This window comes from Anolis carolinensis, chromosome 1 (assembly GCF_035594765.1).
Source record: "Anolis carolinensis isolate JA03-04 chromosome 1, rAnoCar3.1.pri, whole genome shotgun sequence".
Classification (NCBI taxonomy): Eukaryota; Metazoa; Chordata; class Lepidosauria; order Squamata; family Dactyloidae; genus Anolis; species Anolis carolinensis.
Window position 1 is genome coordinate 260,067,683 of NC_085841.1, and position 23,211 is coordinate 260,090,893.

The 23,211-nt window shown below is 41.2% G+C and overlaps 2 protein-coding genes across 2 annotated transcripts in view; one reads left to right on the forward strand and one right to left on the reverse strand.

Annotated features, from left to right (window-relative positions):
* Positions 1 to 271, forward strand: part of pgghg (protein-glucosylgalactosylhydroxylysine glucosidase) — a 49,781-nt gene extending 49,510 nt beyond the window's left edge. The window contains exon 15 of the mRNA XM_062967505.1: positions 253 to 271. The gene's annotated coding sequence lies outside the window, so the exon portion shown is untranslated. The remainder of the gene's footprint in view (positions 1 to 252) is intronic.
* Positions 272 to 16,038: 15,767 nt separating this feature from the next.
* On the reverse strand, positions 16,039 to 22,677 carry LOC100551848 (interferon-induced transmembrane protein 2). The gene is made up of 2 exons (XM_003214858.4): positions 22,424 to 22,677; positions 16,039 to 16,612 (listed from the first exon to the last, which is right to left on the reverse strand). Exons 1-2 carry the CDS (start codon positions 22,628 to 22,630, stop codon positions 16,439 to 16,441), a joined length of 381 nt encoding a protein of 126 aa, XP_003214906.2. The 5' UTR covers positions 22,631 to 22,677; the 3' UTR covers positions 16,039 to 16,438.
* Positions 22,678 to 23,211: the final 534 nt, after the last annotated feature.

Here is a 23,211-nt window from a genome sequence, read left to right on the forward strand (position 1 = left end):
TGGCTTCCGGCACTGATCAACGTGGAGTTTAGGCATAGTTTTATTTAACCCTCTGTATTTCTAAATCAATAAACTCCTCTTGTTTTTATTTCTTAAATTCTCCCATCAGGTACGCTAAGACCAGCTTTTCATTTCTTTCAAAAACTTCATGACTTTCATATTTCAGATTGCTAGAAATCTTGGCCATCTGTACATAATCCTACAATTTATCCATCCAATTTTTGATACTTAGCGTTTTCTTTGCCTTTCCAGTCTCTGGCAATTGTGATACTTACAGACGCAAAACGTAAGTGATTTTTGGAATTCCTATTCAGAGTTAGCCATTGCTTTTTGTTAAGCTTCTGGAAATCTAGCTCATGGATGTACTGTATTTTGAAACTGTTTTCATATTAGATACTCTTTTCTTAATACACTTACTATTATTGTTCATCTGTGTGATGTTTTGGTGAAAAAAGGATCAAGTAGGTAGCTGGGCTGCAACACATGCTGTTATTGGAATGATTACTTTCACACCTCATTACAATTGCATTATGGTCGGACTTTGTTGATGTGAATTCTCACTATCAGTCTTTTGCATAGCCTTGCTTCATACCCATGTATGCCCTACCTCATATGTGTATAGTGCCATCGTTTTTTTTTCCTTCTGATTTCCTTTCCACCCCTGTTTTTTCACAATTGTGCAGATGCATGGTTTGAGTGTTTTTGTGAGACCTCCCTCCTCTTTGCAATACTGGGACTACAATAGAAGGAAATTATCACACAAGAAAGACTGATTGAAGAACAGCAATATTTGGTTCATCAGTGTTTTTTTTTTCCTGCTGGTGAATAGAAACAGTCCAATCCCAATTCAAGTGCAGTACAACTAGGGGAGAGACACAATGTTGTCCAATACACCCCATCCAAAGACACTTTCATTCTTCCATAATTGTGCTTTATCAGCACAATTATAAAATTATAACATTTTATAAAATTATTAGCTTTGTAGCAAAGGTACTAGAGATATTTCCTAGCAAATTGTGAAAGTGGTCATTAGGGCGAAGGCAACAAATCTCCTGATACATATTGAACAGTGCTGATGCACTGCACACCAGCAGTCTCTGACTTTTATAAAGATGGGAGCTGGGAGTACATTAGTCCCAATATGCAATGTTCAGTTTGCTGGTTCTTCTAACTGGTAATATCATGGCAGCCTTTTCCTGAATACGAACACTGTAAAACTGCTCAGTTCTATTTCTTACAGATGAAAGTACACTTATGGTGAAATAGGTCCCATGCTGAATTCCATCTGAAGTGTATCCATCTATAAAAATATAGCTGGATGCTTCACCATCATACCCTCTGTTCTCCAGTCACCAGGAAATGGTTGTATTGTGGCCAAGGGAACCTCAGTATGCTTCGTGGAGCCCCAAAGGTGTTGCAGAGCACATTTTGAGAACTGCTGCTCTAGAGGACAGTGAGGTCCCACTGTACATTCAGAATTTTACCTGCAATTTAATTTATTATGTGGAAAATTGATTGCCATTCCTATACATTATAACAAACACCTGAAAACATTTTAAAAATTGCTTAAAGCCCTCGTCATCGTTTTTGTTGTTGTTAACTACCACCAGGTCAGCTTTGATTTATGGAGACCTATGCATGAGGGCTCTACACGTGTCTTCAAACACAGAAGAAACCAGGATAAAAGGGGTGGTGACTAAATGATGTTTGGGGAAACTGGGGGTGGAATCTGGTTAACAAACTGAAACGTACGTGTTTAAAAGATGCTCTTAAAATCTGATTCCACCTATAAAAATGTGTACCTTCGCATGACTTTATAATCCCTGCAGACATGGAAAACACGTGTCTTGTTTTTAGAATCATAGAATCATAAAGTTGGAAAAGACCTTATGGGCCATCCAGTCCAACCCCCTGCCAAGAAGCAGGAAAATCACATTCCAAGCATCCTATTCCAAAGCACTTGGAATAGAAGATATTGTAGATGGAATTTATTATATGCTAGCTAGAGAATAATATAATCGTACCACCCCTCCACACCCCAGGTGTTACAATAGACTCCTGTGTGGCACAATCTAAGCACAGTTGGAAAGCAATTAGAACTCCCTGTAACCATTCCTTTGTTCTGATATTTATTACATTAAGCAGAGCTTGAATTTAGAATTGAGTGAAGAGAAAGACTAAGAAATCTGCTTGTGTGTACATTAGGATCTCCACATGAGTGCACATAAGGTCCAGCGCCTCTCTGAATTTTTTTTTTAAAAAAACCTTCTGCTGGATGTCCCCTGTCCCCCCTCCATCTTGCAGAACTGTAAAATCTGCTTCAAAGGAAGGCATGAAGATGACAGGGGAGCATTTCCCGGAACTGACAGATGTATGTGTGGACTTGCTATCAGGTCCCAGGATTTTTTGCCCCACTTTTTAAACCTGCATTTTGGTGCTGGAAGTGTCTTGAGAAGACCCTATCTTCAACAGCCCTACACATGTCTTGCACATTTAGGGCCATGGCTTGTCTGTCAGAGTCTCTTCATTTGGAATGTGGTCTTCCCTTTTCTTACTGCCTTCTTCCTTGCCATAGAATCATAGAATAGTAGAGTTGGAAGAGACCTCATGGGCCGTCTAGTCCAACCCCCCGCTAAGAAGCAGGAAATCGCATTCAAAGCACCCCCGACAGATGGCCATCCAGCCTTTGCTTAAAAGCCTCCAAAGCAAAAGCTTTGCTTACCAAGCATTATTGTCTCTGAGAGGGTTTCCGTGGTTGAACAAGGATCTCAACTCTGATTTCCCAGAGTCCAATTCAGACAAGACACCACTCTGGAACCAATACTTCTATGATCCTCTTATGCAGTGGTTCTCAACCTATGGGTCGTCAGTTGTTTTGGCCTAAGAAATCCTAACACCTAATAAACTGGCTGGGATTTCTGGGACTTGTAGGCCAAAACACCTGGGGACCCACAGGCTGAGATCCACTGCTCTTATGAAACACTAAGGCCATGTAGATGCAGATTCATCTATAAAAACAATCTGAGAAAGAATGCATATAAAGCAGTATAGTTGAAGGTTCAGTTTCATGCTTCCCTTTTCTTTAGTTCTAACTCCATCAAGTGGCTTTTTGAAGAAATACAAGAAAGATGGTCAAAAGAAAGAATATGGCAACATCTAAAGCAGGGCTGGGGAAAGTGTGCCCACCAGACACAAAATGTCGCCCTCAAGTCTCTGAGTCGCATCCTCACCCCATGTAAAAGTTGAGAGATCCTCGCTACTTGACATGGCCAGTATCATTTGCCACATATTGGGGTAAACAATGCTCTGCTTGCTGTGGCAGCCAAGATGCTCTTATCATAATTTCATTCCTCCTCAGTCCTGGCAGCAATCTTGTTGGACCCTTCAAATGCTCCCATCCTCTTCCCATGCCTTCTGGCCTGAATCTCTGTTTATACATCCCTTTTGCTCAACTCCATTCAGAATAAATCTTGTTGGTCGTTGCACCCCACTAGCATCCCCTTTCCATTCTCCTTTGCTGGAATCTCTGCTTTAAAGCATATTTGCCCAATAACTTTTAACAGAAACCTTGACAGTCCCTCCAAATGTTGGCACCCCTTTTTCCTGAAATACAGTCAGCCCTCCACATTCTATTAGGTTAGGGGCACAAGGCCTTTGTGAAAGTGAAAAGTTTGCACCTCAAACTGCAAACCCAACCTCGAGTTGCAAAAAGAGGTGAGTAAATTATTATTATTATTTTATTATGACACAGCAAAAAAGATAGATATGCTGGATTTCGTATCACAAAATCACAAGTCGAACACTTCCCAAGTGTCTAGGACTGTGTGATGTATTTTCGGATGATGCGCGCAGATCCTAGTAGGGTGGCCTTTTGCAGTTGGCAGATCGTAATTTTGTCAATGTCTATTGTTTCCAAATGCCAGCTAAGATCTTTTGGCACGGCACCCAATGTGCCAATCACCACCGGGACCACCTGCACTGGTTGCTGCCAGAGTCTTTGAAATTCAATCTTGAGGTCCTGATAGTGGCTGAGTAGTAGTAGTAGTAGTAGTAGTAGTTGTTGTTGTTGTTGTTATTATTATTATTATTATTATTATTTAAAAGTGCAAATAAATTGCTATTTTATTACCCGAGAGAACACCTCTCTGGGTATTCTAGGTCTTCCAGCATGACTTGATGGACAACTTTTTTTTTTTAAATAATTTTTATTGAAATTTTGCTTATACATAACAGTGATCCAGGGGGCAAGAAACTAAGGGAAAAGATTGTGCGGGAAAGTTTTTGAGGGAGGGAAGTGGGTAGGTTTAGGGGGAGGGGCAAGAAGAGAAAGAGAAAAAAAAGGGGGGGGGAAGAGGGAAAAGAGGGGTAGGAATAAATTGAGGAGGGTAGGATGAGGGGGCCGGGGAAGGAATGTTGCCTAAAGTTTGGGGGGGGGGTTGGGTGACTTCCGTTCTTCTCTTCCAATATGGCATCTTCTCTCTTCAATCATATTCTTTTTTGAGATACTCGTCGAAATCTTCCCAGTTTGTTCTTTTCATGGCCTTACCGGAGTTACTCTTCATCCAAAAAGTTAAAATGTCCATATCTCTTATTTCTATAATTTTATTTAACCATTGGTCTTTTGTGGGGGGTTCTTCCGATTTCCAGTGTTTCGCCAAAATTATCCTCGCTGCCGTTATAAAATACGTAAAAAGTTTATCTTTATTTGTCTCCATTTTAATTTCAGAATCATACAACCCTAACAGGAGGAGTTCTGGTTTAAAGATCATTTTTAGTTTAAGAATCTTATTACATTCTGAGTGTATTGTTTTCCAAAACTTTTCATTTTTTTTACAGCTCCACCACATATGTAGGTAGGAGCCCACTTGGTCTTTGCATTTCCAACATTTATTACTAACATTTTTATACATTAAGTTCAATTTTTTTGGTGTCAAGTACCACCTGTGTACTATTTTTAACCAATTCTCCTTTAGATCTGAGGCGTATGTATATTTCATTTTTTTTTCCATATTGATTCCCATTCATCTATGTTTATAGGCCTCCCTATATTTTTGGCCCATTGTATCATTGATTTAGTGACTTCTTCTCTTTCGGTAACCCAATCTAATAACTTTTTATAGAGGATAGTTATACTTTTCTCCTTCACTTGCAGGAATTTGTCCCAAAAGCCACTTTCTTGATTGAACCCTACTTGTCTATCTTTTTTATAGAATTCCTTAATTTGAATATATTGAAACCACGAGACGTTTTTGTAATTCTTTTGTATCTCTTCCATGCTTTTTACAAAGGGCTCTTCATCTCTGTTATTTAATCCACCCAGGATCTCCTTGTATGTTGGCCAGATTGTCCAGCCTAAGACCCTGCTTTGGTTTGCCTCAAGGGGCGATAGCCACAATGGAGTTTTTGTGTAGAAATAATTTTTATATTTAATCCAAACTTTTAACAGGGCTGAGCGAATAAAATGGTTTCCAAAAAAATTTTCTACTTTCATCATATCATACCACATATATCCATGCCACCCCCTTCTTAAATCAAATCCCTCTATGGTAAGTATTTTTTCTTTTTTAAGGGTTACCCATTCTTTCACCCACTCCAAAGAACAGGCCTCGTAATATAATCTTAGATCAGGGAGACCGAAACCGCCTTTTAGTTTGGGAGTGATCATAATTGAGTATTTGATTCGAGGTTTTCTATTCTTCCAAATAAATTTGGATATATCTTTATTCCAATCTTTGAATATTTTTGTATTTCTTATAATTGGGACATTTTGAAAAAGATATAATAATTTAGGAAGTATGTTCATTTTGATTACCGCTATTCGCCCTAGTAATGATAAATTTAGATTTTGCCAATTTTCGAGGTCTTTTTTTATTTCTTTCCATTTGGCTAAGTAATTTAGTTCCAGGAGTTGTTTGTTCTTTGCAGAGATCCAGATCCCCAGATATTTAATTTTTGTTGCTATTTCTAGTCCTGAGATTTTATGTAGATTTTCTTGTTTTTTCTTAGTCATGTTCTTGGTTAAAATTTTTGTTTTCCTTTTATTTAATTTGAAACCTGCCACTTTGCCGAATTCCTCAATTTTTTCTAGCCAATTGTTTAACTCTCTTTGTGGGTCTTCTACTATACAGATTATATCATCTGCAAAGGCTCTTATTTTTATTTCTTGTTTATCCAATTTTGTCCCATGTAAGTTTTTATCATTTTTTATGGCTTTAAGTAGTGTTTCTAGGGCAAAAATAAATAACAGCGGAGATAAAGGACAGCCTTGTCTAGTTCCTTTTTCGATGCGGAATTCTTCTGATGTCAGGCCATTAATACTAACTCTGGCTTTTTGTTTGTCATAGATAGCGTTAATAGCGTTTTGAAATTGCCACCCTATATCTATTTCTTGTAACAGTAGTTTGAAAAATTCCCAATTTAGGTTGTCAAATGCCTTCTCGGCGTCTATTGAGACAAGTCCTAACTCTTTTTGAGGGTTTGATTCATAATATTCTATTATATCCAATATGATTCTTACGTTATCTTTTGTACTTCTATTTTTCAAAAATCCCGTTTGGTCCTCGGAAATCCAATCGTTTAAAAACTCTTTAAATCTATTTGCCAGAACTTTTGTGTAAATTTTATAATCTATATTGAGTAAGGATATAGGCCGATAGTTGCTGATCTCTTGTGCTTCTGTTCCTTCCTTGTGTATCATAATTATTTCAGCCTCCTTCCAAGATTCAGGGATTTTTTTCAAGTTTAGCGCCTGATTCATTATTTTTTTCAAATATTGTATTATTTCCTCTTGTACTGTTTTATAAAATTCTCCTGTGAAGCCATCTGGGCCTGGTGATTTATTTACTTTAAGATCTTTTATTGCTTTTTTTATTTCCTCCTCTGTAATTTCCTTATTTAGTCCAAGTCTCTGGTCTTCCGTTATTTTTGGTAGCTTTTGTTCTCCTAAGTACTTTACAATGTTTTCCTGGCCTATGGGATCCTTTGAGTACAAATTTTTATAGAAGATTTTAAATTCCTCCTTTATTTCCTCGTCTTTAATTATCTCTCTATCTCCTACCTTTATTTTAGCTATGTGTTTATTTTGTTTCCTCTTTCTTATCATTCGAGCCAGCCACCTACCTGGCTTATTGGCATTTTCGAACGTTTGTTGTTTCGCCCATTTCAACCGATTGGCTAGTCTCTCTATTTCCCAAGTATTTTTTTGTTTTTTTAATAATTCTAATTTCCTTTTCGTCAATTGGTTTTTAGGATTTTGTTTAAGTTTCTTTTCTTCTGAATCAATTTGTTTAACCAACTCGTTTATTTCTTGGTTCCTTCTTTTATTTTTACTTGCGCTTAATTGAATCAAATCTCCTCTAATTACAGCCTTATAGGCATCCCAAATTATCTGTGGGCTCACCTCAGGGGTATCATTTAATTTAAAAAATTCCTTTGATTTAATTTTTATTCTATCTATATCTTTCTCTAATTTTATTAAATTATCATTTAGTCTCCATTTTCTCTTATGGTTTTTATGATTTATTACCATAACAAGTGGGCAGTGGTCCGAAAGGTCTCTTGATAATATTTTAATTTTGTCTATTTTGGTTAACAATGTTTTGGTCACCCAAATCATGTCGATTCTTGACCATTGATGATGTCTGCTAGAGAGATGGGTATAGTCTTTTTGATTAGGATTAAGTTCCCTCCATGTGTCTTTCAGGTCAAATTCTTCCTTAAATCTTATGAACATTTTTGGCAGGGTACTGAATTCTTTTTTCCTCTTTTGATTATAGGTTTTGTCTAATTTATTGTCTAGCACCCCATTGTAATCTCCGAAAATCATAATGTGATCGAAATCTATCTGGTTGATATTTTCCCAAACAAATTTTATAAATTTCGTTTTGGGCCGTTTGGAGCGTATATATTACATAGAAGGATTTTCTCATCTCCAATCTCTATCATTACCCCTATAACTCTTCCTTCATTGTCCTTGAATTTTTCCAACGACTTAAATTTGGTGTCTATATATAGTGCAACTCCTCTTTTTTTCTTAATATCCGAGGAGTAATATACCTGTCCTAATGGGTCGTTTATCAAATATTTTACATGTTTTTTTGCTATGTGTGTCTCCTGTAGGGCTGTAATATTATATTTTTCTTTCCATAATTTACTAAATAGTCTTTTCCTTTTGGATGGCAAGTTCAGACCGTTAATATTGTTTGAAAAACATTTTATTGTTTGGGTAAAATCATTCATCGGTTGGGTTGTCATCGATTGGGCTGTCGTCGTCCTCTTCATCATCTGCCTCTGAAGATGGGGCTGCTTTGTCCATCTTGTCTTTCCGTCTTAGGTTTTCTTCGATTTCTTTTGGTGAGTCAAATCTTCTCTTTTTTGGATTTTTTGGATTGAGCACTTTCTCTTTATTTGGTGATACTGACTCTGGATCTATATCTCTCTTAAGTTTCCTGTAAAAGTCCCTGGCTTTATCTTCTGATGTCAGCCAGAATTTCTCTCCTTTGTAAGTTGTCATAATCCCCTCGAATTTTTCCCACCTAAATCTGATGTTCAGCTTTTTCAATTCATCTGTGAGAAAATAGTATCTCCTTCTTCTATTCATTATTGATGTGGGGATTTCTTTCATTATTGCTACTCTTCTTTGTTTATAGTAGGGTGGGTTGGTCAAATTACTTTTTAATATTTCATCTCTGGTATTTTTCTTGATAAAGCGGACAATTACATCTCTTATTGATTGGTTCTTCTTTGCGTAGTTGGTTTGTATTCTATAGACCCGATCAATTTGGGAATCGGCCTCTAGTTCCGAACATTGGAGAATTTTGGCGATCAACTGTGACACCACCGTTCTAATATTTTCTTTGGAATCTTCTTCAATATTTCTAAATCTCAATTGGAATTCTGACTCTTGTTGTTCACATTTTTCTTGTATTTTTTCTAGTTTTTGATTTTTGGATTCTAAGCTTTCCAGTTTCTTTTGCATTTTACTTTGGATCTTTTCCGTTTTCTTATTGTCCATTTTCAGTTCTTTTATATCTTTTGTGTTATTAATCGTTTCCACTTTTATATCCTGAATTTCTTTTGTATTATTGAGCATTTCATTTCTTAGGGAACTGAGTTCTTCCTTTAGATCTTTCATATCTTCTTGTAGCGATTTCTGTTGTTGATCCTGCTTAGCAGCAATGGCTTGTACCTCCTTTTGGATCATGTCTTGCTTAGCTGAGATCGATTGAATCTCCTTCATTAGATCCCTTAGATTTATCTCATCATTCAGCGATCCTCTGCGTAACATAGATTTGTTGTCTTTCGGGTCTTTTTCCATTTTCCACTTTGCTGTTATCATTATTTCCTTTGAAATCCCAGGGATTAACACTCTCTTAGTGCTACTTTGTTATCTGTTGAAATCTTAATTGATTAATTAATAGAGTAGTTCATAAATACAGATAAACAATTAATGTAAATACTCCCAATCTTTCCCTTCCCTGAAACAGTTAATCTGAATAGCAATTACCTGATTATTTAAGTTCTTAATTAATTACTTGTTTATAGTTAATTTAATGCCCAAAATTTAAATTACATATCTTTAATTGTTTTCTATGTGGACGAAGGGAAAAAACACACACACACACACACACACACACAGCAAAGGGGGGGGGAACCGCTGGCTTCCACCTCTGGGGGAGTCCCCTTCTTCTTCTTTCTTCCTCCTGCCTTCCTTCTGCTCTCCCCTCTCCCTCCTTTCTTCTCAATTGAGTTTTCACGCTTTATTTAATTATTCTTGAGAAGTATATTGTCTAACCTTCATTAGTATCTTGCCTTAATTCTCTTGTAGACTCTCTATTGGGTTGCCCGATCCAATGCTGTCTTCTCACACTTCTCAGTCCTTAATCTTCTACAGACTCTCCTGTCTATTTTTTTTTTTGTGCTGTGTGCTATAACTCGCTGGTCCGCGGTGACAGGTTCTTTAGTTACGGCTTCTAGCCTCCAAAAATTGATACGCTACCCCGCAGTCCCATCTAAGTCCGTCTCTTCCTGTTCTTCTGTCCTTCTTTTAGTCTCCCTGGTATGTGTTTCTGAATGGGTGTCCGTGGAGCAACACTTCCTGTTTTTCTTCTTCCTCCTTTTGGTAATGCCCCTCCTTCAGTAAGCTTGCCCCTCCTCCTTACACATCGCCACTTCCGTCCGTTTGCTCACGCACCCACACAGCGTTGTAGACAAAACATGCCAAGGACTTCAAAACATGCCGAGGGCTTCAAGGTCGGAGTAGCTTTTGTTTAGTGGGAGGGGATATTGTTTATAATGTCTTTGCTGGCCGTGCTTCTCTACTAACCGACCTGGGACTCGATGTTCAGATTAAGCTATCTATTCTTGTAGCTTTCCCGTTTCAAACAGCGAACAAATTAAGCTAAATCTTGCAGTAAACAATGGTACAGTGAAAATAAGTCTTGAGGCTTGAATTTATCTTAACGGATATTGGCAGGAGAACCGACAGGGGAGATTTTTGGGGGGATAGCCCGCGCGTTCATATGTTTCCCTGACTCAGTCTCCCCCGAATCTTTGCCCTGCCCTTAGTCCCCCAAGTCCCAGCTTAGCCAGAAAGATGGAAATAAAGCATTTATCAACTCACAATTTTCGTTCTCTTTCTTAGTTCTCCATAGTTTTCCTTGGAAGCTAAGAACAATTTTTTTTATTCTTGCCGTCTGCCCCCTCTCAGGCAGCTTTCTGCTTGAGTCTTTAGTCTTTGTGAGCGAAGCGTACGGCTTGTGCAGGATCCCCTGCTTCCCGTGCCGCGCCTTGCTGTCCGGATCTTCCCGGACCCTCTCAGCCACCCACTCTTGGGGAATGGGCGCCTGCTGGGGCCATCGGGTTCTCCAGCCGACCTTGCAACTCCTCCCGTCTCTATCCGCGGTAAGGAGGGGAGAGCTAGGCTCTTCCCAGGCGCAGCATTCGGGTGGTCACCAGGAGCACTGGTGATCCGTGTCCGTCGCCATTTGTCGCTCACCGGAAGTCTGGACAATATATAATTAATATTATTATATGGTAATACTATTAGTGTTATATTGTATTACATTATAATATTATTATCAATATTATATGTATATACAATATATTATATTATAAAACTGAGGGCGGGGGCCAGGTAAATGACCTCGGAGGGCCGCATTCGGCCCCCGGGCCTTAGTTTGGGGACCCCTGATCTATAGTTTAGAAACACTTTAGAAACTAAATGCCAGCACTCTCCAGTTTTGTAATGACTTTTTAATGGATCGCACACTGCAAATGCACCATAAGCAGTTTTCAGGTAAGTATATTGGGTGTTTGGTTTTTTACTTTAATCCACCTTTGCTCCACTTCAGGCCCAGTAAGGAGATACTAAAACTCTTAGTGCAACTTGAAGCTCTTAGTGCACACATGTCACATGCAAGGACCACGGGCCAAATCCAACCTGCCACATCATTTCACATGGCTTTCAATGCCAGGGCAACATACAAACATCCAACTTAGAAATGACTCATAGTTACAAATAGGGGTGAGGCAACAGAAAGTGAGATAAATTTACCCCTCAGAAGGAAAATTCACTCCTGAAAGAGTTATCGTGGGGAAAAGGTATCAATCTTGCCAATTTCATTATCAATCTTGTTTCTACAACAAGCCAACTTTTACAAAATACAATTATCACAGAGACAGAAAATGAGTGGAAATATTCTGAGCAGGGGCACAGACAGCAAACAACACTACAGGGGAGTTAACCCTACTTTTTGTTATCCAAACTGTAACTGTTCTGACTTACAAACAAATGCAACCTAAGAACAAGCTTACAGAAGCTATCTTGCTCATAACTTGGGGACTACCTGTAGTTACATTTATACAGTCTTAGGATTACAAATGGTCCTTGGAAGGCAGCTATGAGGCTGATGTGTCCCTTAATGAAAATGAATTTGTTACCCCTTCTCCAGTGAGTCCTGGGCCTTTAAGGCAGTCTAGACTGCCGAGTTGGGTCTGTTTGGGAACGATCTGCCACCCAGATGACACTGCCACCATCCCTCCTTCCCTGTACTGATCCACACGGAAACAGGATTGCTCTTCCTCAGGCTATCACTGCCACAGCTTCCTGGCAGAGCTCTGCCCAAGCACTTGGCCACCAAGGATGTATTTGGGGATATCATAAAAAGGCATCTGCAAAAACCAGAAAGAAGGAGAGGAGATAAATGGGATATAAATCTTGCATCCAGGATCTTCTCTCTGACATCATAGCCATGGTCAGGGGAGATGGTCACATAGAAACCTTGTTATGATACCAGCAGATGTGACCATGATGGCCAGGTGCTTTGATGGTGACCTAGGAGTGGCAACACAGAGGATAACATTATAGACTATCTGGGTTACTACAATCCTGGTCCATCTGAATACCAGCCCCAGATTCCGCATGCAGATCTGGAATAATGCTTAATGTAGACATATCTGTAGTCTGGTATTCTGTTCAAACAAGGAACAACTACTGGGTTGCTGTGAGTTTCCCGGGCTGTATGGCCATGTTTCAGAAGCTTTCTCTCCTGACATTTCACCCACATATGTGGCAGACATCCTCCATACAGCCCAAAAGACTCACAGCAACTCAGTGATTCTGGCCATGAAAGCCTTCAACAATACAAGGAACAATCATTTCCTTACAGGAAGTTTACAAGCAAGAAAAGCTATATGGGTGAGTAGATGGACAGGAAGCAGGAATGGAGGTTAAGTAAAGATATAGAAATCAAGAGTGCATTGAAAAATAAACTCCCAGCCTTTCCCCTTTCCTTGGCCCCTCTGGCTTAATGCTTCGTTGGTATGTAAGGGCCAACAAGAATAGTTCTGAGTATGTTGGTTGTTTCCCATGATTTCTACAGCTCACTGCCAATAAATAACAGCCTTGATTATACTGCTGATCAAAAGCAGGTGTGGTGTTCTGTTACTGCTTTTCCTAAAGTCAAAAGTGCATAAGGATGAATTCGACTGCAGTCAAAAAAGGAGGAGGAGCTCTCCCCTGTTCTTGGCTGGAAGCAGAAGAGGATCAAGTAGAAAGGCTATTTAGCTGCCAAGAAATTGTCACTATTTAAGGCAGGGCCTGGAAAACATCTCCATCTGTGCCCTTTATTGTTCCCATTATTTATTTACTTTACAAACTATGCTGGAAAAGGAGACTGTTTTGTTTGACATAGGAGTGCTATTCAATAGATAATAGCCCATGCCATGTGGGATGTGGGAGACTGCTATCTTATGCTCAATAGATATGAGCTGTAAGCAAGTTTAGGTAGGTAGTTGCCTCTTGACAGAGTCTGAATTAATTACAAAAGGCATTCTGGCACAGTAGGCAGTTATATTCAGGATTCCTGGCCGTCTTGGAAGAAGTCCAGCCTAAAATATAAACTGGAATTTCCCTTCAAAAACCTTCCCTCCTGTGGACAAGGAAGTGGTCTCTTTGCATTCAGGGAAGCAATAATTGTTTGACTATCTTGTTTACTTCTACTGAATAAAGACCCTGCCAAGCTAGCTCAGACTGTTACATAAACTTCATTCTAAGATATTTTGCAGTTTCCAGAGGTTAGGCAATCCTCTTTATATTTGAAAGAGAGCAAACGCCTATATTGGATTGTTGCCCAATGTAAGTCCATGGTTTCATCTTCCCAGACCACTTAAGAGTTATTCCTAGTACCCAAAGGATCATAGTCAAAGATTATATTTACATCTGCCCTTTGGACACAGACCCTTTTTGCACATGAGGCACAAGCTTTACGCATGTCACTTTAAGCACAATGAGTATTTTTAAAACTGCCCATAGAATAACATTTAGGTCATGTTTTGCCCCACACAGACATGTCTTCTTTACTCCGAGTGATAAATTATTCACAGAGAGTGTCTCCTAAGGATCTTCATGAAGTCTTCTTCAAGATTTTGCTTCTCAGCCTTCTCAGAGCCCTTTTATACTGCCCTTATATCCCAGGACCTGATCCCAAGTTATCTGATTTGAACTGGATTATGAGTCTCCACTGCCATCTAATCTGGCATTAGCAGATAATTTGGGGTCAGATCCCGGGATATAAGGACAGTGTAGTAGGGGCTCAGTTGATAGTGCTGCTGCTGCTGCATCTTCAACCATCCATCTTACCTGCACTTCTCTTCACATCAGAGGGTAAGAAAATCCATGTGTGTTGTGGGATACATTTTGTTGTGACTGCGCCTTCGGGGATTATGGTTGATGGGGATGGAATTCGAAGAGGAAGAAAAAACCCTCGTGATGAGGGTTCACTGGAGGAGTTGCGCAGGAAGCGACTTAGAGAGCTATATGGGGGATCTTCTGAGGAAGATTCAGATGGGGAGATGGATGCTGAGGAACAGGTGGTGGCTGGGGAAGCGGGCACTGAATGGGCACAGCCACCGGAGATGTCTGGGGATTTGGGGTCTATGGATACTTCTGAACCTGGGGTTTCTGCAGGAGCTGATCCCAATTGGGATGCTTGGAGAAGGGAGGATGGTTCTTTAAGTGTTCATGGGGCTAAGTGTGGGCAGGATGATTGGGACTCCGACGAATTGCTAGGTACTCCAGATCCACGAGCTCTAGCTGTGTGGAGCTCAGACTCTGAGTAGATTTGGGACACCTGGTGTTTGGGTGTGAGTGTTTGGTCACCCAGGAGGAAGGGGAATAAAATGGGAATGTTTGGCCACTGCACTTTGCGTGTGGCAAGGTGTTGCTGAGGCGCCATTGGGATCTCTGTGTTTCCATGAAGACTGGACTTGGACTATGATTTGAATCTGCTGTTATCACCTAGCTTGGCTCTCGCTGTGTCTTATCATGGACCTGTTTTGGATGACTGCACCCTCTTCAGACCTTGGATCGGAATTTGACCTTGCTACTGCCTTCGCCCTGTGATTGATGACTACTATCGGCTTTTGACTCCTGGCTTGCTCTTTGGACACCGCTGTTATCTCCTGACCTGACCTTGGAATTCCGGACGACGTCTTTTCACCATCCTTTTGGAGCCTTTGGCTTTATCCACATTGTGGAAGCAGTCTACTGCATTCTTAGTTTGTTTGTTTCCTGACCAATTTGGTGTTTTCTTTTGGGAACTGTTCCTTTGAAAACTACAGAGCCGGCTAGCAGGGCTTGGACTCAGAAAGTGCAGTTTGCACTAAGTTTGTTTAGCTTTGTTTTTACCTGCTTGTGTTGCTGAATTATATTTTTGTTTGAACTGCTCTTGAAGCACTGATAGTGAAGTGTTTCAAGGTTTTTTCTGTGTTTACATTACTTTTTGGCTTATCTGCTGAATAAACTCTATTTTTGTTCGCTAATTGGCATCTGACTCTTGACACATTTACTTTACAATGAATGCAATTTGATATCACTTTAACCACCATGGTGGAATGTTATGGAACTCTGGGAGTTATAGCTTGTTGAGGTGTTAGCACTATTTACAGTGAAAGCTAAAGGTCTTGTAAAACTAGTTTCCAAGATCCACAGCACTGAGACATGGCAGTTAATGTGGTGTCAAAACGCATTAATTCTGGGTTGCTGTGAGTTTTCCAGGCTGTATAGCCATGTTCCAGAAGCATTCTCTCCTGATGTTTCACCCACATTATTTCTACAGTGTAATGCACCCTCTGTCTATAAGTCCTTAAGTATAGCTGTACCTACATGGACTTCTTAGACTGGTCAGGAGTAGGGCTTTTATCACTGTCCTTGTCTTTTGAAGAACAGCTTGCATTGACACGAATTATTTTATTGAATTTCTCTTGCTATCTTTTCAGTCTTCTTAATAAAGATTTTTTTCTTCAAAATCAGTTTGTCCTCAACCTGATTCCTCTCCTATTTTACAGCTGCTCTGGTAAATTGTCCATAAGATCCTGGATTGGCCTGTACGATATTACAGTGCTTAAAAAAGCTCCTTCCTTAAATTAGTCAATCCAGCAAATTGCTGTTATCACCTATATTCTGCAGAATGATTGTTGATTCCTCGAAGAGTTTAAATGTGTTTTTTTTAATCAAAAAGAAGGATGCGGACACTTGAATTAAAAGAATATGCCTTTATTTGGTTAGAATTGGCCACACACTTCATATTGGTATCGAAAAAAATGCAATATATTGAATAAAAAGCTTATAAAAACATTGAAAACAAAATAGAAGAACACAGTCAACAGGCACTGGCAAAGCCACAAACCCAGATTGTGGGTCAGAAAGGGCATAATTCATACAAACAGGGCATGATTCAAATTTCCTGTCAATATTGATAAGGCAAATAGCGGCTACAGAGCTCTAGATAAGAGTATACGTTTCTGCCATCTCTCGCTTGCAAGTACTGCTAGCTGGTTTGCATACAGCAGAAGACACGGTTCTCATTGCTGAGCGTAGGTATGATGCCAGGGAGAGGATTCTGGATGCAAGATTTGTATCTCACTGATCCAGTTGCGATTACGACCTTTTCCGGAAATTTTCAATCATCGTAGGTACAATGATGAAAAGTATGATGATGGTGATGATTGTGAAAACGAGGCCTATTATCAAAGCAAAGATATTCAGCCATTTGGCTGTCTTGGCATGGCGAACTGCACCTTCAGAGTCTCCAACAACTTTACAGTCCCTCGACTGAAAGAAAGAAAAATAGAGTGTCAGAATTGGGAGAAGAAACATCTGGGTACATTGCTTGAAGTTGCTCATTGTGCAAGTGCACCATTCATGGCTCAACATCACAACTAACTTTTCCCGTACATTGCTCTCAGTGCCCACAGACCTGTGGAAAGTGAAAAATCACGCTCTCTTGAGCAGTTGTAGTCTGCTCAAAACTGAAGTTTTACTAATTGAGGTTTTCAACTGCTTGGATTTGAATGAATTTGTTTATTTTATAATATGTAAATGCATGGCATCAAATTGTTTCCTGTTGTAAGGCTGATCTGAATCCCCTTTGGGGTGAAAAGGGTGGGGCACAAATGCAACAAATAATAGTCTAGCCATAATTTCAATTTTTCCACAATCTTCACTTAATGCAAGGCCCACTTTGTTATGTCTCTTTTTGAAATTATTTATTTATTAATTTTTATTTACCATATTTATACCGTGCCCGTCTCATGCCGAAGGGGACTCAGAGCGGCTATCCACTTTCTGTGAAATGTACACCACTTCATCATCCCTATTGCAAAGACTCAAGAACTCCAGAGCAATTCTATTTTGAAAATCATGCTTTTCCAGGCGAATGGGAAACATGAAGATCAAGTTGTGTTGCCAATCATTCTTATCTTAGCCCTAAGAGCTTTCAAGCAAAACAGATCATATCTCTGTACACATAATACATTTTTGTGGATGAATCATAAAAAATAATCATCTGTGTTAAGTCAAAGTTACTATACAGAATACACAATTCATTCATATTTCAAGATAACAGCAGAACAAAGTCTGAAGCAGTACTTCAAGGATTATAAAACAATGGGCTCAACACAGGGACCAAGGAGTATACATTTAAATCAAACAAATAAACAGATAAAATAATTCATCACCCAGGGCCGTAGCCAGAAAAAAATTTCGGGAGGGGTTTTGAAAATTTCGGGGGGGGGGGGGTTGAACCCCTAGCACATACCCCTCCCCGCTACAAACACTATCTCCCCGCTCCAGGCACTATCTGCTTGAGATAGTGCCTGGAGGGACTCTTAATGTTTTGCATCTCATAGACTTAGAATGGGGATTTGGTTAACCAGTTAAAATTCATGAGTAAACGAGATTTTTTTTATAACTTGAAAAATTTGGGGGGGGGGGGGTTGAACCCCTAACCCCCCCCCCCTCGCTACAGGCCTGTCATCACCCATGCTGTATATTGGATACAATGAGATGGTCAAGCAACATGCTACAGGGAGCAATAGTCACCCCCTCACCTTCAAGGGCATATTAATATTGAAGATATAAAGTACGGATCAGATCCTGTTGTGGCAAATATTAAAATAGTATATTTTAATACCCATCCTATTCTTGAGATAAATAGAGTAACAAGTAAGAAATGTGGGGAAACTGCTACAAGATAGGGAATTTCCCTCCATGGATCGGGACCTACTCAAATGATATGGATAGTGCAATATGGATGGTTGGGAAACTCAATGTGTGCTTTTCAAGAGGATTTAGCACACAATGGGTTAAACCCTTGTCCCAGCAGGACTGCTGACTGAAAGGTCGGCAGTTCAAATCCGGGGAGCGGGGTGAGCTCCCATCTGTCAGCTCCAGCTTCCCATGCGGGGACATGAGAGAAGCCTCTCACAGGATGGTAAAACATCCAGGCGTTCCCTGGGCAACGTCCTTGCAGACAGCCAATTCTCTCACACCAGAAGCGACTTGCAGTTTCTCAAGTCACTCCTGACACACACACAAAAAGCATATGGATCTTCAAACTTTTTAGGGATGGGCCAGTTTATGGTCTCTCAGATTGTTGGGGGATGGGGATAACTATAGTTTGAAAACAACATGAACAAATTCCTATGCACACTGTACATATCTTATTGGTGGTGCAAAAAAACCATGGAGGAATACAAAATTTACAATGAAGAACAATTTAAACCAACAAACTTGGCCTGCTTTTGGCTGATATGATAGTCAAGTTCATTAGGATTGTTGTTGCGTGCCTTCAAGTCGTTTTGTGCCTTCAAGACATAGGGCAATTCTAAGTCTCATGTTTAGGGCGGGGTGGGTAAATGGCCTTGGAGCTTGCGGGCCTTAGTTTGGGGACCCCTGATTGAGCTAGTAGCCAGCATGTAGACAGTCATGAAAAATGGAATGCAGGATCCACTTGCACTTATGGCACAGAAAAACAAGATCATGGGGGGGGGGGGACATTAACCAAGCCAGCAGGAAACCAGGCACCGCCTCTGAGCAACAATGGCCAAATGTCTCCCTGGAGAACTTTGAGGAAACTATGCCCCAGCTTCTCTATTGTGAAATATTCTGAGAGACCATTTGAACAAATGCAATCTGAAACAGACGTACACCCTTCCGCCCAAACCAGGCTTTCTTCCTCCTGTCCCCCTTTCATGACCTCACCTGACTTTTTAAGAGTTACTCTGGGGAGGAAAACACTGAATTATGTACCGTAGGATGTTGTGGGTGCCCTTCTTTTGAAATACAAACACACACACACACACACATACAGTACAGTCTCACTTATCCAAGCCTCGTTTATCCAAGCTTCTGGATTATCCAAGCCATTTTTGTAGTCAATGTTTTCAATATATCATGATATTTTGGTGCTAAATTCGTAAATACTGTAAATACAACATAACATTACTGCGTATTGATCTACTTTTCCTGTCAAATTTGTTGTATAACATGATGTTTTGGTGCTTAATTTGTAAAATCATAACCTAATTTGATGTTTAATAGGCTTTTCCTTACCCCTCTCCTTATTATCCAAGATATTTGCTTATCCAAGCTTCTGTCGGCCCGTTTAGCTTGGATAAGTGAGATTCTACTGCCTTCAGTATATATATACTGTGTATGTGTGTGTGTGTGTGTGTGTGTGTGTGTGTGTGTATATGGAGCCCGGTGGCGAAGTGTGTTAAAGCACTGAGCTGCTGAACTTGCAAACCGAAGGTTCAAACCCCAGGAGCGGCGTGAGCAACCTAGCAGTTCGAAAACATGCCAATGTGAGTAGATCAATAGGTACCACTCCAATGGGAAGGTAACGGAGCTCCATGCAGTCATGCCAGCCACATGACCTTGGAGGTGTCTACGGACAACGCTGGCTCTTCGGCTTAAGAAATGGAGATGAGCACCAACCCCCAGAGTCGGACACGACTGGACCTAACGTCAGGGGAAACCTTTACCTTTATATATATATATATATATATATATATATATAGATATATAGATATATAGATATATATTCCTTGGAAAGGGAATTAAGAGGAGCACGGATGTAGCAATAGATATGTGGCAGGTGGCGAGGCAGGCCTTTGAAAGGGCTGCAGGTTGTGAAAAAAGTCTATAGGTAACACTTTTACAGCATAAAGAACAAGGAGAAAAAGCTTCCTCGGTTGGATTTTGATCTGTCTCCTAGGAAAGGCACTAAGGCAGCCTGGAGAGAGAGTAGTGATCCTGAGCCAAAATACCTCCAAAGCCACCAGATCCCCAAAGGGATCTTGGAAACGGAGCAGGAGTAACTCTGGACAGCCCTTGGATGAGAAGCTGCCCAAGTATCCCATGGAATGCTGGCTAACCCACTTGTATTTTATGGCTGCACACTGGTGTTAGCTATTTTTAAAGCCATTTTAATGTAATTGTATCTTAATTGCTTTTAGGATATATGTTGTAATGTTTTACCCGTGTTTTAGTTTACTACATCTTATTAAATTGTTTTTATTGTTATTGTTTTAAAATGTTATTATTTTCAACTTGATGCTTAATTTTTTATTGTAAGCTTACGGTAGCTACTGTGCATTATTTTGATGTGTTTGTATTCATTTGAGGCACTGAATGTTTGCCTTTTTGTTTTGTGTCTGTAAACCGTCCTGAGTTCCTTTGGGGAGAGAGGGCTGTCTAGAAATAATAATAATTATTATCCTAAATCAAGAAATAATATTCTAAGACCTACAGAGATTATCACAGGAACACCTCTGCAAGCAAGAGTCCAAAAGTGGCAGTCTAAAACCCGGAACCTCAATCAGTGGCTGATGCCGGATGAGAGACTCCCTCCTGGGCAAACAGAAGACTGGACGACTTAGAAGGTGCTGAACAAACTGCACTCTGGCACCATGAGATGCAGAGCCAACCTTAAGAAATGGGGCCACAAAGTGGAGTCCATGACATGCGAGGGTGAGGAAGAGCAAACCGCAGACCACCTATTTCAATGCAGCCTGAGCCCTGCCACATCCACAATGGAGGACCTTCTTACAGCGACACCAGAGGCACTCCAAGGGGCCAGCTACTGGTCAAAGGATATTTAGCATAATGCCAAGTTTTTAAAACTTTGTTTGTGTTTTCAAATACATTACAACTTGTATCCTCTATTCGCTTCTGACACAATAAATATATTATTATTATTATTATTATTATTATTATTATTATTATTATTATTATTACCACAAGCTGGAGATCAGGGCGTCTTACAAATTCTCCACTTGCGACCCCTTTCTGCCTGAGAAAGTTATCTAAACCAAACATTTACTGAAAATAAATCAGCATTTGCAAGTGGGTTGCGGTGAATTTTCTGGGTTGTATGGCCATGTTCCAGAAGCATTCTCTCCTGACGTTTCGCCCACATTTATGGCAGGCATCTTCAGAGGTTGTGAGGTATATTGAAAACTGGGCAGGGAAGGTTCATATATCTGTGGAAGGTCCAGGATGGGAGAAAGAAATCTTGAGTGATGGAAGCAGGTGTGAATATTGCAACCAATCACCTTGATTGGCATTGGAAAGCCTTGCATCTTCAAGGCCTGGCTGTTTCCTGCCTGGGGGAATCCTTTGTTGGGAGGTGTCAGCTGGCCCCGATTGTTTCTTGTCTGGAATTTCCCTGTTTTTGAGTCTTGTTCATTATTTACTATCCTGGTTTTAGAGTGTTTTAAATACTGGTAGCCAAATGTTGTTGATTTTCATGATTCTCTCCTTCCTGCTGAGCTTGTCCACACACCTGTGAATTTCAATGGCTTCTCTATGTAATCTGACATGGTTGTGATATACCTCCCAACCTCTGAGGATGCCTGCCATAGATGTAGGCGAAACGTCAGGACAGAATGCTTCTGGAACATGCCCATACAGCTCAAAAAACTCACAGTGATTCCGGCCATGAAAGGCTTCGAGAACACAGGCAAGGCTTGTTTTGTTTTGTTTCGTGTCAGGAGCAACCGGAGTTGCTTCTGGAGTGAGAGAATTGGCCGCCTGCAAGGACGTTCCCCAGGGGACGCCCGGATGTTTTGATGTTTTACCATCCTTGTGGGAGGCTTCTCTCATGTCCCCGCATGGAGCTGGAGCTGATAGAGGGAGCTCATCCGCGCTCTCCCCGGGTGGGACTCGAACCTGGCAGCCTTCAGGTCAGCAACCCAACCTTCAAGTCACAAGGCTTTTATCCCCTAGGCCACCGGAGGCTCGCAAAGCTTGTTAAAAAGCGAGTACAGGGACCGCGTTTTCTGCAGAGCCCGCTGTCAACGCTGCAGGTGGTCTAAACGGGTGACTTTTTAAGGTTGCCAACTACTTCGCGACCCCGACACTGAGCTAAAGAGGTCGGGACCCGCTGTTTAAGAAGTGACGCTCCGATAGGCTGCGTGTCGAGGGAAGGGAGGGTCTGGCAGACCCCGCTCTTGCCTGGAAAACCATCCAAAGCGTCCGGAGGCGACTTGAGGGCAGCACCCTACCCTTGGCGTCCAAAGCCGAGTCTGCAAGAGGCAGGACTCGAAGGGACCCGAAGCCCCGCTCCCAGGGCGCGCTCACCTTGACGGAGTAGACCAGAGCGACGAAGCCCAGGCAGCAGCTATTGAGGAAGGCGAAGTTGAACATGGACCAGAGGAAGAAGTCGTTGGGCTGCTCGGCGGCGGAGCGCCGCGCCTGGGGCATGAAGGCCCGGTTGGGGTCCTTCTCGTAGCCGCTGCTGTAGGGCTGCATGTTGAGGCACACGGCGGGGTCTGACGGCGGCTGCATGCTCCTCCTCGGGCGGCGCGCTCCGAATGGGCGGCGGGGAGGGCGAGGCCGCCAAGGGGAGGCAGGGAGGGGCTGGGAGGGGGGGCTCCTCGGCCTCTGATTGGCCGGAGGGGGCCAGGGGCGGGGCCTCGCCCCCACCCCGTTCTCTTTCGGGGAAGAAAGGAGCCCCGAGCCCCGAAGAGCGGGAAACGAAAGACGGGGCCTGGCATGGGTCGGAGAAACGAAACTGACTCTGGTCGAGGTGGCCTGCCTTTGCCACACCTGCCCCACTTTCGAACTGACTGAAGCCAATAAGAACCGCTTCAGATTGGGAAGAAGTGCCTGGAAACAAGTGTGTTTGGTGCAGTCCAAGGCTTTCATGGCCGGAATCACTGGGCTGCTGTGAGTTTTCCCGGGCTGAATGGCCATTTTCTCCTGACATTTCGCCCACAGGCATCCTCAGGTTGTGAGGTTTGTTGGAAACTAGGCAAGGGAGGTTTATGTACATGTACATGTTTATGTATCTTGGATAATAAGGAGGGATTAAGGAAAAGCCTATTAAACATCAAATTAGGTTATGATTTTACAAATTAAGCATCAAA